The following is a 15,394-nucleotide window of genomic DNA, read 5'->3' as shown; positions in this document are numbered from 1 at the left end:
GGAACTGAATGCTGCCAACAGCGAGGTGAACTCGGAAGCAAATCCTTTTTCCCAGGAGTGCCTTACTTTGCAGAAGGCTAAGCTGAGCCTGGACTCCCGATCCATAGAAGCTGTGTGTTGCTTAAGTTTCCAGACTAGTGGTAATACTGTTATACAGCTACAGATGAACGATACAGATGGAAGGTGCTTAGCCATAGTAACCGTTACTCAATTTTAGAAGCTCCTGGAGGTACATTAACTCAGAATCAGATATTGATCTATTAGCCAATCATTTTAATGGCCTATTGGCCTGACAGGTCTTTCTTCAGTTTTGTTTGAAGGCAAACAATTGGAATCCACCTGACTTGCAAAATAATGTCATATCCACCCACTAAGGTCGTCTACTTTCTCACTGCAGACTAATTTTTGAATTGGCCCTTTGAACTGTCCCGGAAGGTTTTCACGTTTTGGGCCACTACACCTCAGCAGAGGGTGAGAATTTTGATTTTTTTCTACAAGTCAGGTGGAGGAAAGTTTCAAAAGGTGAGGCCGTGTCCTCGGCTGCCTTCTAAAGCCGAGCAATTTTTAGAAAACAGTACCTTTGGCAAGTCCGGAAATGAAACCCCTTAAAGCCAGCGCTGGAAAGACTTCTGTAAACCGGGGGGAAAAGGAACAGCCCTCGGAAGAGGGCAGGCTGAGGGGTTTCTTGTGGAAGAAATGGCCCAGACGTCGAAGGCAACGAGCACGGAACGGGGCAGTGTGTGTGACCGGTGCTGCTGCGGGTTCTCCGACTTTCTGGGTCACGTGACCTCAGAGATGACTTTAGTCTTGGAAGGATTTCCTAGTTGGTGAGAAAAAAAAAAAAAGTGTTGTCTTTTCTGGAACTCTTTAAGTTACAAAAGAAAAGCAGCTCTGTTGTAAACCTATCGAACAAACGAAATACAAAGTGCAAAGCGGAGTTCACGGGCGCCCCGGTGAACAGGTGCGCCGCGGGGCCGCAGACCGCGGAGACCCCCGGCCAGGCCCTCGATCGCGCGGGTCCCGACGGTCCGCTGTGCGAGCGCGAGATTCGGGGCTGCAGGGAGAGAAGGGAGAGGCGGTCACCACCAAGGTAAACCGCTGCAGCCGCCTTCTCCCCAGAGTTAGCGCTTGGCTGTGAGAGTCTCATTGTTGCGCCCACGCAGGTCCTCAAAGCCAAACAACAAAAAAATCCCACAAAGCCTGGCTGCTCGCTATCCACCAGCTTACTGGACCCTTCGCGCCGAGCTCTCCCGCGCTGCCCGGGTGCCTTTCCCAAAGGGACACCAGCTTCTCCGACGACCACGAGCCGCCGTTCCCCACCGCGGCGGGACAGCGCCCTCGGCCGGCTCCCCGGCCCTGAGCCGCACTCGGAGCCGCCCGGCGCTGCCCTGCGGGCGCCTGCGCAGAGCGACCCTCCCGACACTCCGGGCGGGAGGCGGGGGCAGCGAGGAGAAAGGAAAGCTGCGGGGGGGAAAAGGGCCAAACCCTGAAATTACCCGGATGTGGTCTCCGCGCGCGCATGCTCAGTGTCCTCTCGACAAGTTGGCAGCAACAACACGGCCCTGGTCGTCGTCGCCGCTGCGGTAACGGAGCGGCTCGGGTGGCGGAGCCCGCGTTCTGGCCCGCCCGCTCCCCACGGGAGGCCCTCCCGTCCTCTCCGCGGCGCCCCGGCCGCCCGCGGGGCGGGAGCGGGGGAGGGGAGCCGGGCGCCCCGCGAGAGAGGCCCCCCGGCGCGGGGCGGCCCGGGAGCTCGAGGCGGCCCGGCCCGCGCGGCGCTGAGGAGGGGCGGCCTGGCTGGGACGCCTCGCAGCCGGGGCCCAGGAGCGCTGCGGGCCGCGGAGGGAAGCGACTGGCCCGGCGCGCCCGCGGACGAGCCGCGGCGGGAGAGCGGACTCTGCTCGCCACCGCCCGAGCCCAGGTAACCGCGCCATGGCCCTCCCCTTCCCCAGGCCGGGCCCGCGCACCCCACCCGCCGCTTCCCCGCCCCGGGGCGGGCTCCCGGCGGCGGCGGCGAGCGCGCGGGAGGCCGGCGGGGCCGCCGGGGGCGCCGGGCGGGCGTCGGGCCGCGGAGCCCAGCGTCCCGCGGGCTGCGGGCTGCGGGCTCGGCGCTCCGGCGGCGAACTCGGCTGGTAGTTTGTGGGCGAATCAAGTGAAACTCGGAGAGGGACTCCCGCGGCGGGCGGGCAGGCGGGCGGCCGCCCTTTGTTGTGCCCGAGGAGTTCGGCTGCGGCCCCCGCGCAGCGCCTCGGGCCGGAGCAGAGTGTCGCCTTGGGTCTCAGTGAAAGTTGTCACGGCCTGGCCTTCGCTGCTTCTCTCAAGCAGATGTTTGGTTTCTTTGTCCCGGTGCTGTCATCCCGGCTCGCGTTCCTGGCTCCGATTTGTTTACTTACTTTGCAGCCCGGGGGGCGGCGGCGGCGGCGGCCGGCGGGGACCCCTCCTCTGCACCTAACCAGACCTACCCTCGCCCCAGGACGGCGCGCCTCCTCGCGAAAGCCGCAGCTGACCACCTTCTTGTCGGGGCTCCGGGTCCCGAGCGTGAAGTCGGTGCGGGCTGGAGGGCGGTGGCTCCATCATATGGCCCCAGCTGCTGCGGTGATTTCTCGAGCTAGGTTTTCAGGAAGACACGGGGCTGCTCAGTGAGCTTGAAAGATTTCTTTGCGGGTACGGAAGCTTTAAAAAGCCCAGTATGAAGATGGGTAGCTGTGTCCGCCCCCGAGCTCCCCCACCCCGAAAACGTAGAAAACTTGTGTTTGTTTCTGAGACTAAACAAGCTATTTTGAAATTAGTTTGTTAATGCCTTAAGCTTTTGTAGCATAATTTAAGGTGGGATTGCCAATGATTTAGTAATAATAAGGGTGCATAACAGTTAAGAGAAGTGTGTGTGGGTGGGGGGGTCATTTTAAGTACCCTGAATGGCTGTTTGCAGGCATGTAGTCTTAACTAATTTTTAGCAACTTTGGCCTTTGCTAGAATTAGCATCCTTTTAATCTGAGTAGCAGTTTGGTTATCCGAGTGTTTAAGAGGTAGATTCAGTACTTCTTGCTGGCTGAAACCGTTTAGAGGCTCAATAGGAAATACAGAAATGCATAATTTCATACGTTAGACCTGGAGCACTGCATTTTGGATACTTTTATTGTAATTTCGTAAATTGCCTTTGCCATGCCTTACCAAGACTTAATATATTTCAATTGAAACAGCAGTAGAAGTTATAAAGTGTAACTTTGTTTTTTTCTGTTGAGGACTTACTGTCTCTATGATGGAAAGTTCTGATACAATTAGATGATATTCCAAATTGTAAATGGTGGATATCATTTTAAAATATGATTTCTCATTAATATTTTTCCATAAGGCTGTCATGATTTTGTCCTCTTAGTCATCTTAAATGAGTTTGTTACAGAACAAATATAATAGAGGCAGGCCAACCATTTTGATGGTGAAGTCTTACCTTTAGGTGTCAAGGTGGTGACTAATTATGTAAGTTTAGGTTCTTGAAATTAAAACTAAAAGCCTTTCTTGAGAAAACTGATATAACGTTTTGTAAATCTATTAATAGAAGTGGTTTTTCTTTGCTTTCCAGGCTTTTGGGTGAATTTGCTTTAAAGAGGTATTGCATCTTAGTTAAAAATTTTTTTTGAAGTGGTGAGTGCCTCTTTCTCTGTTTAGCTAAATAGCATCACTGAAAATCTTGAGCTTAGCAAAAAATACCCTGCAAATGTGTTTCAGACTTAATGAAAATTTGTGCTGAGAAAGTCATTTTGAAATATTTTGGAATGATTATTGACCTTTTTTGATAACTTTGATACTTAAAGCAATTCTTTTTACATGAGAAAGCGGTAAATATTACAAATCTGTTTTAAAAACTTCACTTTCCTAAGCTACATTTTAATTTAGGTATTTCTGTGTGTGCATTTTTTTGCAGCATTCCTGTTCAGATTCCACCCCCCTGCTCCTTCCCCAGTTAAGGAGAAAGCATTCAAATAGTTACATGCTGCCCAGTCACACTCCAGGGCTACACTTGGAAGGTGTTTTTTCTATAGTTACATGGTTAGACTCTGCTATTCTATGTGAGCTGTGAATTGCTGAGACTTGTACTGCGGTAGTTAACTCTACGGACTCTGCATTGTTCATTATATTTACAATTAATCTTGTCTAAATTTTTGCCTATTTTAAAAGAGCATACATTTTTTACTTTAGTTCTATTTTGTTCTTCCCTAAGCATACTTTTTTTTTTCTCCATTTCACTCAGTGATTTTAGAGTGAATGGTTCCTTTTTTTTTTTCCCTTACAGATTTATTCATTTGAAAGGCAGATTGCCAAAGAAAGGGGGAGAAACAGAGAAAGAAATCTTCCATCCACTGGTTCACTCCCCAGATGGCTGTCATGATCAGCGTTGGGTCAGGTTCAAGCCAGGAAGGAGCCCATGTGGGTGACAAGGGTCCAATAATTTTGGCAATCTTTCTGCTGCTTTCCCAGGTGTGATAGCAGGGAGCTGACGAATAGCAGGGATCAGAAGAGGAGCAGCCAGGACTCGAACCAGCAGTCCAGTATGGGATGCTGGTATTACAGGCAGCAGCTTTAACCCTCTGTGCCACTAAGCTGACTTCTAGTGAATGGTTTTTTTTTTTTTTTTTTGACAGGCAGCGTGGACAGTGAGAGAGAGAGAGACAGAGAGAAAGGTCTTCCTTTGCCGTTGGTTCACCCTCCAATGGCCGCCGCGGCCAGTGCGCTGCGGCTGGCGCACCGCGCTGATCCGATGGCAGGAACCAGGTGCTTCTCCTGGTCTCCCATGTGGATACAGGGCCCAAGGACTTGGGCCATCCTCCACTACACTCCTGGGCCACAGCAGAGAGCTGGCCTGGAAGAGGGGCAACCGGGAAAGAATCCGGCGCCCTGACCGGGACTAGAACCCGGTGTGCCGGCGCCGCAAGGCGGAGGATTAGCCTAGTGAGCCGCGGCGCCGGCCGTGAATGGTTCTATAAACATCTTATATTAGAGACTACAGTGCTCACTGTACAGAGATTTGGATTTCTTTTTTCCCCCTAGAAGATTTGTAGTTTGGCAGAATTGTTTTGTTTGTTTTACTTAAAGCTGTGATGAATAATGATTCTGAGGTGACCCTTAATTGCATAAAACTAATGTGATTAAAATATTTCATTGATTTCATTGTTTTCTATACTAAATGAAAGTTAAAGACATTAGACCAGTGTAATAAAGCATAACACAATTTGTTAAATTACCAAATTTAAGGCTTGTTGCCCAACAATTGATGAAGACTAAATTGTTTTAAAATGAGAAATTCAAACAGTTGAAAACTGTGTTTAGATATCATTCATTTGAACTACTTTCAGTATGATACAGACATACAGATATACTTGGTAATGAGTCAGATTTAGACTTCTTCTCATTCTAAAATATCTAATTTTGGTAATGGGAAATTTGGCTAATTCCAGTTTCTCAGGAACAAGATATTTTAGGTTGTGTCACCTTGGTAGTTACATGGTGTAGTTGACATCCAGGAAACTTTGAAACATGTGAGTAAAGACCAGGTATTGCTTATATGGGAATATTTCACAGTTTTGATGGCTTTGTAATTGAGTAGGGTTTATCATGATTGTTTTTGACTCTCAAGGTTTAGGGCAGTGATTTTCAACTTTGGGTGTACTGTGAGATCTCTTAAAGAGCTTTACAAAATGCTTTAGTCTGAATCCCACCCCCAGAAATTGTGATTCAGTGGGTCTAAAATGTCGCCAATTCGGAGCTCCACAGTGGTTGGGCCTTTAGGGATCTCTGATTTTCTTCTTTTGAGTGGTTTCCCTTTTGTCAACTGTGTGTTCTTCAGTGGAGTGTCATGCTCCTCCTCAAGCACAGTGTGGTCATCTCTCATCTCTCTCCATAAGGGATTTTGAAGATATCCCCAGGTTTGTTTTGTTTTAAGCCTGTTTCTTTACCCCTCCCTCCCTCTCCTGTTCTCTTCTTCCTCCCTCTTATTTTCAGTTTATTTGAATGGTCTGGTAGCAAGTTTTAGAAAGCTGTATTTCCCATGATGAGAAGCTGGTGTATCACTATTTTAAGTGGGAAGTTGGCCTTTTAAAGTACTCTAAAATGCTTGCTCTTTTAGAAATGAACAGATTTTAAGTACCTAAATTAGCATCTAAACTCCTAATGGCATTTGGTCTTAGGGGATTCATCTGCTTGGAAACCATAAAATTTGCTAGCCACCAATTAATTGGTCACTTCTTGAGAGGCAAGTTGTATTGATTTAGCTTGTGCTGTCTGCGCTTAACTTCATATGAGAAAGTTGTTCAACTAGCCCCACTTTATCCTACCAGCAGACCCAGGGCTCCATTAACATCACCTAAAGTAGTTTCCAAATGCTGGTCTATAGAGTTGGTTGCTTTTCTGTCTCTGGAAGAGCAACTTTAAGAAATAAAATGTTTTATGCCTCCTTGTCCCAGCACACACACACTGATTCAGAATAGTAACAGAGTGGAGGCGGCCTGGGAATCTATACAGTATTATCAGAAAAATATATCTGTACAGTCTTACCAGAAAAAAAAAACTCTTGATTTTAAGAGCTTTGGTTATTTTGATATGCTTATCCTTATTGCTTTGTTTTCATATAGTACAGACTTTTTAACTTTTTCATCATCTGTACACTGGAGTTAATGTACTTAAAACCTATCAAACTGGGGCTGGCACTTTGGCATAGTGGGTAGTCACTGGCATCCCATATGGGCGCCAATTTGAGTCCCAGGTGTTCTACTTTCGATCCAACTCCCTGCTAATGTGCCTGGGAAAGTAGTGGAGATTGCAAAAGTGTTTGGGCCCCTGCACCCACGTGGAAGACCTGGAGGAAACTCTTAGCTCCTGGCTTCGGACTGGCCCAGCTGTGGCCATTGTAGCCATTTGAGGAGTGAACCAGCAGACGGAAGATCTCTCTCTGTTTCTCTCTCTCTCTCTCTCTCTCTGTAACTCTGCCGTTCAAATAAATGTTAGGGAAAGAAAAACCTATTAAACTACATTTTACATGTTTCATTGCAAATCTTATTTATGATTAAAAAAGAGGAATTCTGAATATTAGTTTTTATAGTAAGGTACGATTTCTGAATCTTAATATAGATGAATTCAGATATTTTTCCAGTCAACACGTATTTCCAGATGTAAAACTGAATTAAGAATATTTAACCAGTGATATTCAGTTATGAATTCCAGGTCATTTGATATCTGTAGATGGCCAGTCATTATAATATTGAAGCATTTGGTGAAAGATTGAAAGTGGTACTAAGTGACATAAGCTAAGCCAGGAATCATGGTACATCAGCATACTAGGTGCATCTAAAATTAATTGAAGGAAGAATTTTTATGTGTATAGATGTTGAAGTGGCTGGGCTGATTGTAAAGAAAAATAACTACCATGTAAATAGTTTTTTTAAAAAAATAAGTTGTCTATATCATGGTATTATAATTTCTTTCAGTATTTTTTTGGTAGTTTGTGAACCTTATAGACTAGATCCGTTTTTTGTAAAACTGATAGTACCTCAAACTCCTCTAAGAGATGGGGCCCTGAGTATTTATTGATACCTATTTAGTAGAGCTGGACTAGTCCATGAGTGTTTTGATAGCCCCTCTTGTGAGAATAAGCTAAATGACTTGACAGTCTCTTTCACCTAAAAGTTTTTTTTTTAAAGATTTATTTATTAATTTGAGAGGCAGAGTTAGAGACACACAGAGAGGTCTTCCATTCGCTGGTTCACTCCCCAGATGGCTGCAATGGCTGGAGCTGGGCCCATCTGAAGTCAGGAGCCAGGAGCTTCTTCCGGGTCTCCCACACAGGGGCAGGGGCCCAAGGGCTTGGGCCATCTTCTACTGCTATCCCAGGCTATTAGCAGGGAGCTGCGTCTGAAGTGACACAGCTAGGACTTGAAACAGCATCCATATGGGATGCTGGCGCCACAGGCAGATGCTTAACCTACTATGCCACAGCGCTGGTCCCTCAATTTTTTTTTTTTTAAGATTTATTTATTTATTTGAAAGGCATGGTTACAGAGAGAAAGAGAGAGACACACAGAGAGATACTCCATCTGCTGGTTCACTCCCCAAATGGGATGCTGGTGCTGCAGGCCATGGCCTAATCACTGCCACAGCACCAGCCCTGACTTAAAAAGTTTTATGAAATGCATTTTCTAACTTAGTTTCCAAATCTTTTAAAACAATGGTTCTAGGGTGGGCAGTTGCTTAGTGGTTAAGACACCAGTGGTTCATTTCAGATTCCTGGATTTGATAGCTGTCATTGGCTCCTGACTCCAGCTTCGTTTTTAAGGAAGGTTCTGACTCCAGTTCTTGATTTCTGCTTTCTGCAGACCCTGGGAGGCAGCAGTGATAGCTGTCCAAGTAATTGGGCACCCTCCATGTGGGAGACCTGGATTGAGTTCTCAGCTCTAGGCTTAAGTGAATGTGGGCATATGGGAATGAACCAGCTGATGGGAGTCCTGCTCCCATTTCCACCCCTCCCCCCACCACTTCCCTCCTCCCCCAATTTCTCTGTGTGTCTGCCTGTCAAATAAATAAATAAAAGTAAAAACAAAAAGTGGTCTCCAAAGTATGATCCACAGACTCCTGGGGATTCCCTGGACCCATTTATTTAAGGGATTCACAAAGTCAAATTAATTTTCAGAATAAAACTAAGACATTATTTGCCTTTTCACTGTGTTGACATTTACACTGTTGGTAAAGGAGGAATAGTGGGTAAACTTCTGGCACGTTTGCATGAATCAAGGCAATTGCACAACTGTGTATAAGTCCTTATCATGTTCTTTACATCCAAGTACATGTTAAACATCTGAAAAAATTAACAGTTTCATTTGAGAATGCCTTTGCAGAAGCAGTAAACGGTTTGTTTTTAAAATCTACCGTGGAGTGCATGCAGTCTTTTTTAATATTCAGTGTGATTAAATACGAAGTATGTATAAAGCATTCTGCACATTGAAATACAGTGTTTATTTCTAGGTAAAGCACTTGTGTGAGCTGCAAGCTAAACTGGCTGCTTTTTAAATGTAGAATACATTTTTATTTTCACTTAACAGAATGATAAACCTTTTTTTTTAAGATTTTTATTTATTGGATCTTGCTGGAGAATGGGACTGGGAAGGAGAAAGAGGAGGGGTGACAATGTGGGTGGGAGGGTGGATATTATAGGAAGAATCACTATATTCCTCAAGTTGTACTTATGTAATGCATGAAGTTTGTATTCCTTAAATAAAAGGTTTCTTTGAGGGGAATTTTTTTTTTTTTTTTAAATTTGAGAGGCAAAGAGAGGTCTCCCATCTGCTGGTTCATTCCCCAAATGACTGCAACAGCTGGAGCTGGGCCAATCTGAAGCCAGGAGCTTCTTCTGGTCTCCCATGTGGATGCAGGAACCCAAACACTTGGGCCATCTTCCACTGCTTACCCAGGCTATAAACAGAGATCTGGATTGGAAGAGGAGTGTCTGGGACTGGGACTGGTGCCCATATGGGATGCCTGCACCACAGGTGGAAGCTTCAGCCTACTACACCACAGCACTGGCCCTAGTTATTTTTTGACCATGAATATAGTGAGTTTTTTTGTCAACGATCAAATCTGACCTTTTAAGTCAAAATTAGGTTTTTGGAAAGCTCTAATCTGTCATTATGAATGTCAGTTTCCTTATAAAGATTTTTCTGATGAGATTGATGATACTGAGGAATGTGATTTAAAAAGATATATATTGTATAAGAAAATGTATCAAGATTTGAAAAATTTATCTAACTCATTGAACCAATACTTTCTCAAATGATGAATTCATGATGTTATAAAATCATGTATAGGTGTGTGATCCATTCAGAGTACAATATAACAAGTCAAGAACTTAATTGCTGTGGGTTCAGATATTTCACTGCAATCACCTGATGCTTGAAATTAAAGAATTATTCAAATTATTTAAAAATTATAAATAAGAATTGCTGTGTTTTGTGTTGAATAAAAGGCGAATATCCATTATTATCTGAAGGTTAATAAAATATGCCTTTTTTAGCCGACGCCGCGGCTCACTAGGCTAATCCTCCGCCTTGTGGCGCCGGCACACCGGGTTCTAGTCCCGGTCGGGGCGCTGGATTCTGTCCCGGTTGCCCCTCTTCCAGGCCAGCTCTCTTCTGTGGCCAGGGAGTGCAGTGGAGGACGGCCCAGGTGCTTGGGCCCTGCACCCCATGGGAGACCAGGATAAGCACCTGGCTCCCGGCTTCAGATCAGCGCAATGTGCCAGCCGCGGCGGCCATTGGAGGGTGAACCAACGGCAAAGGAAGACCTTTCTCTCTGTCTCTCTCTCTCACTGTCCACTCTACCTGTCAAAAAAAAAAAAAAATAAAAGCCTTTTTTCCAGTAACATATCTTTTCTGCGTATAGTTTAACCAAAACAGCACCATATCACAACAGATTGCAGAAGCAGTATTCACTGCTGTCTCCTATTAAGTTAGACATTAAAGAAATTCACAAATATAGAAGACAGTGTCACTCTGATTACCGCCTTTTGGAAAATATTTTAAGATATTAATATGTTATATTAAATGAATTAATAGAATAAGTTCTAGAATTTTATTAGTTTTGACTTGTAATACGATGAATATTAGTAGGTACAACCCACTAAATGAAAACTATTTGGTTTCCTCAATAATTAAAGGTATAAGTAAAGGAATCCTGAGACTAGAGTTTTAAAAGCTGCTATTTTAAAGTCACTAGTTGTCTGTATTGTGTGGATTATTGGTTAGTTCTGTTGATTGGTTTGTATTATATCACTGCTATTTCTGAGAATGTTAGTAATGAATGTTTTGTTTAGTTATTATATACTATGGAAAATATAGTAAAAAGAGAAATCCATTGGCGTGGTATAGAGATAGAGCTGGCCTCAAACTGCTGGATCCAGGATCTCACCAGAATCCTGAAGACTTTTAACTCTTGGCTCTGCTTTTTTTTTTATTAGTTTATTTATCAGGTAATTTCCAGACTAATTATTCTCAGCTTCAAATCTTGTGTAAAGAGGCTGTTTTTCCTTAGTTCACTAAAGTAGTGGAGTAGTGTCACTGTCCTGTCTTGGTCTGTTTCCCATCTCTGAAATGGTAGTGTGGCCAGTGGGTAAATCTAATTTGTCAGGGTGGGCATTGGCCTACCTGCCCAGATGGGGAGACTCTTCTTGGAAAATCAGAATACCACTTGGAAAATCAGAATACCATTACAGAATGGGAAATATATGCTGGCAGACAAAAACAGATGTCAGCTGTAGTATTCCGTTGATTATGCTTTTAACAACCTCTAATTTATTAACTCAAAGTTATTTTGGTGTTGACTTTTAAAATAGAATACTTACTTAAAAATTATATTTGTTTCATTTTATTTGAAAGACATGGATAGATCTTCCATCTTCTGATTAACTCCCCAAATGCTTGCAACAGTCCAGACTGGGCCAGGCTGAATCCAGGAGGCTGGAATTTAATCCAGGTCTTAAATAGGATTATTTAAAGTGAAACTGTTACACCAAAATGACTTTTAAATCTAAGACCCATGGATAAGCAAGAAGTATATCTCTCAGTTTATCCATCTCTTGTTGTTCATCTTCATCTCGGTCTTTTTTTAATATAGTTTTTTGTTTTGTTTTTCTGTTTTTGTGGGTTTTTTGAGAGAGAGCTCTCATTTGCTGTTTCATTCATTAAGTTTCTGCAATAGCCAGGGCTGGGTCAAGCCAAAACCTGGAGCTGGGAACTCAGCCCACATCTCCTATGTGTGTGACAGGGACCTAAGTACTTGAGCCACATCAGGAAGCTGGAACTGGGAGTGGAGCTGAAACTTGGCACCTAGGCCCTCTGGTATGGAATATGGGTGATTTTACCACTAGGCCAAATGTGTACTTTGTAGAATTTCTTGGTGATATTTTGCTAGCATAGTCATTTTGCCACCCCCTCTGCCGAAATTAAACTTAAGCACTTTCCTGAAATAACTTATATACTAAATGTTTTATTGAACATTGATTGATAATTAAAATATACATATGAGGTTACTTCGAAAAGTTTGTGGGAAATGGAATTAAAAGATACATTTATTTTGGTGGAGAAATTGAAATTCATGCATAGCAGAAATCTTCAAAAAGTTCATGAATGGTCAGGTGTTTGGCCTGGCAGTTAAGTTGCCCACAACCCATACTGGAGTGCCTGGGTTTGATATCTAGCTCTGACCCTGTTTCCACCCTCCTGATAGTGCCGGCACTAGTAGATAATGGTGATAGCTCAAATGACCTACATGGGAGACCGAGATTGAGTTCCAGCTCCTGGCTGTTTTGGGCATTTAGGGAGTGAACCAGCAGATAGTTTTTTCTATTTCTCTTGCAAATAAAAAAGAAATTTAAAAAATTAATGAAAAATGTGTATTATGAAATAAACTACTTAGATTTAAAAAATTTTTTGCACCAAAATAAACTTTTAAAGTTTATTTTTATTTATTTGAAAGGCAGAGCAGCACACCCACACACACAGAAAGGGAGGGAGGAGAAAGATACTCCATCTGCTGATTCACATCCCCAATGCCTTCAGCAGCTAGGGCTGGGCCAGGCCAGATCCAGGAGCTTAGAACTTCATCTTGGTCTCCCAATTTTTGTGTCAGGGACCCATGAACTTGAACCATCATCTGCTGCCTACCAGGGTGTGCATTAACAGGAAGCTGGATCATAATTGGAGGTGGGACTTGATCCTGGGCACTCTGATATGGGATGAGGGCATCCCAAGTAGTGACTTAACCTGCTGTGCCGCAACGGCCACCCCAAACTTACCTTTTAATTCCATTTGTGAACTTTTTAAATTACTCTTGTCTAAGCTTTACATGTATACTAGTTAATTGAAAAGTAAACACGTCTGAGAAATGAAAAAAAAAAAAGCCAGCATTCATGAATTGAAATATATGAATTGACATTAAGACCCTCTGGCTAATAACTCAGCCTGTTTAATTTTATTTATTTATTTTTAATTTTCATCTTATTTGAAAGGCAGAGAGAGAAAAACACAGAAAGAGCTTCGATCTCTGGTTTACCTTATAAATGCCTATACCACCCAGGCTGGTCCAGGTCAAAGTCAGTTGGAACTCAGTTCTGGTCTCCTATATAAGTGGCAGGGACCCAGGTATTTGAGTCATCATCTGTTTCCTCTAGGTTAAGAATTAGTAGGAAGCTGGATCCAAAGTAGGGGATCTGGGACTTCAGCCAGGCATTCCAGTATGTGATGTGAATTTAGAGGTTACTGACTTTTAAATAGGCCGAGCTTCGCTGCTGAGCTCTACTAACAGCATATATAAAATTGAAGTTATTAATACTTTTTAAATCTTTTATTCAGCATTCAGTTAACCTAGCTAGGAAATGGGTCATCCTTTGATTGTCCCCCTTTTCCACCTTCCTGTTCAGCTGGTTAAAGAGTTCAGTGTTTTCTACCTAGAAATACCTCATTGATTTCCTACCTTCATTTCTACTCCCCATGTTCCTAATCTAGGCCCTTTGCATGTTTCTGATCATTATTTCATAACTGGTTTTCTTTTTTTTTTTTTTAAGATTTATTTATTTATTTGAAAGAGTTACACAGAAACAGAAGGAGAGGCAGAGAGAGAGAGGGAGGTCTTCAATCCAATAGTTTACTCCCCAATTGGCCGCAATGGCGGGAGCTGCGCTGATCTGAAGCCAGGATCCAGGAGCTTCTTCTGGGTCTCCCATGCTAGTGCAGGGGCCCAAGAACTTGGGCCTCTTCCACTGCTTTCCCAGGCCATAGCAGAGAGCTGGATCGGAAGTGGAACAGCCAGGTCTTAAACCAGCACCCATGTGGGGTGCTGGCACTGCAGGCGGAGGAGGCTTTACCCACTACGCCATGACGCTGCCTTCCATAACTGGTTTTCTGTTTCCTTTCCCAAGCTATTCTCCATGCTCTCACTGAAGTTCTTTCTGTAATACAAACATAATGCTGTTATTGCTCCTCTCTTTCCTTCCATGAACCTACTCTAGACAAAACATTTGTATGTTTATCACTTTGGGTTTTCCTGTGATTTTCCATCAGCTTGGCAAATTTGTATCCACATGTGGTAGTCATTAGTACTATTCTACCAGTGTTCTCATGGTTCTCCTCTGGCATATTTAAGTGATGCACTTCTCCCCATCTTCTGCCCTTTTGAGGTAGGCATGGCTCAGGGTTTCTCACCCTTGGCATAATTGACATTTTGGGGTTATGTGGGTGGACTTCCTTGTGCATAGCAGGACATTTAACAGCCATTCTGGCCTTTACCTTTTAGATGTCTGTGTCCCGATTCCTCCTTCCAGTTATAACCATCACGGATTGCTCAGACATTGCCAGAATAATTTTTGTGCCACAAGGGACAAAAATTATTTCTGGTTGGGAACTGTTGGCATGTTTCTATGACTTTGGCCAACCAAATGTGAATGAAATGACAGCATTTAAGAGATGGTACATGAATTGCCCTATCCTTTCCCCTGCCATATAAAAGAACATGTGTATAAGATGGAGCCATTGCCAAAATGCTCCTTGAAAGATGACAGAGGGTAGTGCTCTGAGTTGACTTGAGCTGAACATGTAGCTTATGCAGAAAGTAAGACTTTGGCTGTCAGTGTGGTATAACCTACTGTATCCTGACAGATGAATCATGCTAAGGCTTCACTTATGTAGTCTTTCCATTCTTCTGCACTTAAATTCCCACATCATTTTAATGCCTACCTCTTTTAGTGTTTATTACCTGTGCAGTAATATCTAGATTAGTATTTATTACTGGAACTCTTTAAGGGGTGTTATGGAAACTTGTGGGAGATTGGTGGGTGGGGCCTGGTGATAACATTCTTTGAGAGACAGTGAAGATTATCTTCTGCCATAGAAGATTTTCAAACACCCAAGAAATTTATGTAGGAGGAAAACATAATTAATTTGGAGACTAATTCCATTTTTTAACTTTCATTTAATAAATATAAATTTCCAAAGTACAGCTTTTGGATTACAGTGCCCCCCCCCCCCCCTTAACTTCCCTCCCACCCACAACCCTCCCATCTCCCACTCCCTCTCCCATTCCATTCACATCAAGATTCATTTTCAATTATCTTTATATGTAGAAGATCAATTTAGTATATATTAAGTAAAGATTTCAACAGTTTGCACCCACACAGAAACACAAAGTGTAAAGTAATGTTTGAGTACTAGTTATAGCATTACTTTACATTGTACAACACATTAAGGACAGAGATCCTACATGAGGAGTAAGTGCACAGTGACTCCTGTTGTTGACTTAACAGTTGACACTCTTGTTTATGGTGTCAGTAATCACCCTAGGCTCTTGTCATGGGTTGCCAAGGCTA

General features: G+C 43.6%; 2 protein-coding genes across 5 annotated transcripts in view; one reads left to right on the top strand and one right to left on the bottom strand.

Moving 5' to 3' along the window:
• Nucleotides 1–472: 472 nt before the first annotated feature.
• Nucleotides 473–2,571, bottom strand: LOC103349385 (translation initiation factor IF-2). The gene is made up of 3 exons (XM_070049817.1): nucleotides 2,460–2,571; nucleotides 1,497–2,126; nucleotides 473–1,054 (listed from the first exon to the last, which is right to left on the bottom strand). The coding sequence occupies exons 1-3, from the start codon at nucleotides 2,569–2,571 to the stop codon at nucleotides 903–905; spliced, it is 894 nt and encodes a 297-aa protein (XP_069905918.1). The 3' UTR covers nucleotides 473–902.
• Nucleotides 1,780–15,394, top strand: part of SMAD4 (SMAD family member 4) — a 66,392-nt gene continuing 52,777 nt past the window's right edge. For 3 of the 4 annotated variants that reach the window (XR_007921790.2, XM_051851945.2, XM_051851943.2), the window contains exon 1: nucleotides 1,780–1,918. The gene's annotated coding sequence lies outside the window, so the exon portion shown is untranslated. The remainder of the gene's footprint in view (nucleotides 1,919–15,394) is intronic. The other variant, XM_051851944.2, reaches the window with a different exon arrangement.

Source organism: Oryctolagus cuniculus, chromosome 10 (genome assembly GCF_964237555.1).
Source record: "Oryctolagus cuniculus chromosome 10, mOryCun1.1, whole genome shotgun sequence".
Taxonomy (NCBI): Eukaryota; Metazoa; Chordata; class Mammalia; order Lagomorpha; family Leporidae; genus Oryctolagus; species Oryctolagus cuniculus.
This window is presented reverse-complemented; position numbering and strand designations above follow the sequence as displayed.

Excerpts from the sequence above, each read along its gene's own strand:
- LOC103349385 (XM_070049817.1), bottom strand. The coding sequence starts at position 2,571 with ATGGAGCCACCGCCCTCCAGCCCGCACCGACTTCACGCTCGGGACCCG. Across the intron at positions 2,127-2,459 it reads CGCGCCGTCCTGGGGCGAGG|CCGAGTTCGCCGCCGGAGCG; the intron begins GTAGGTCTGGTT and ends ACAAACTACCAG. Across the intron at positions 1,055-1,496 it reads CGCGCGGAGACCACATCCGG|CCCCGAATCTCGCGCTCGCA; the intron begins GTAATTTCAGGG and ends CTCTCCCTGCAG.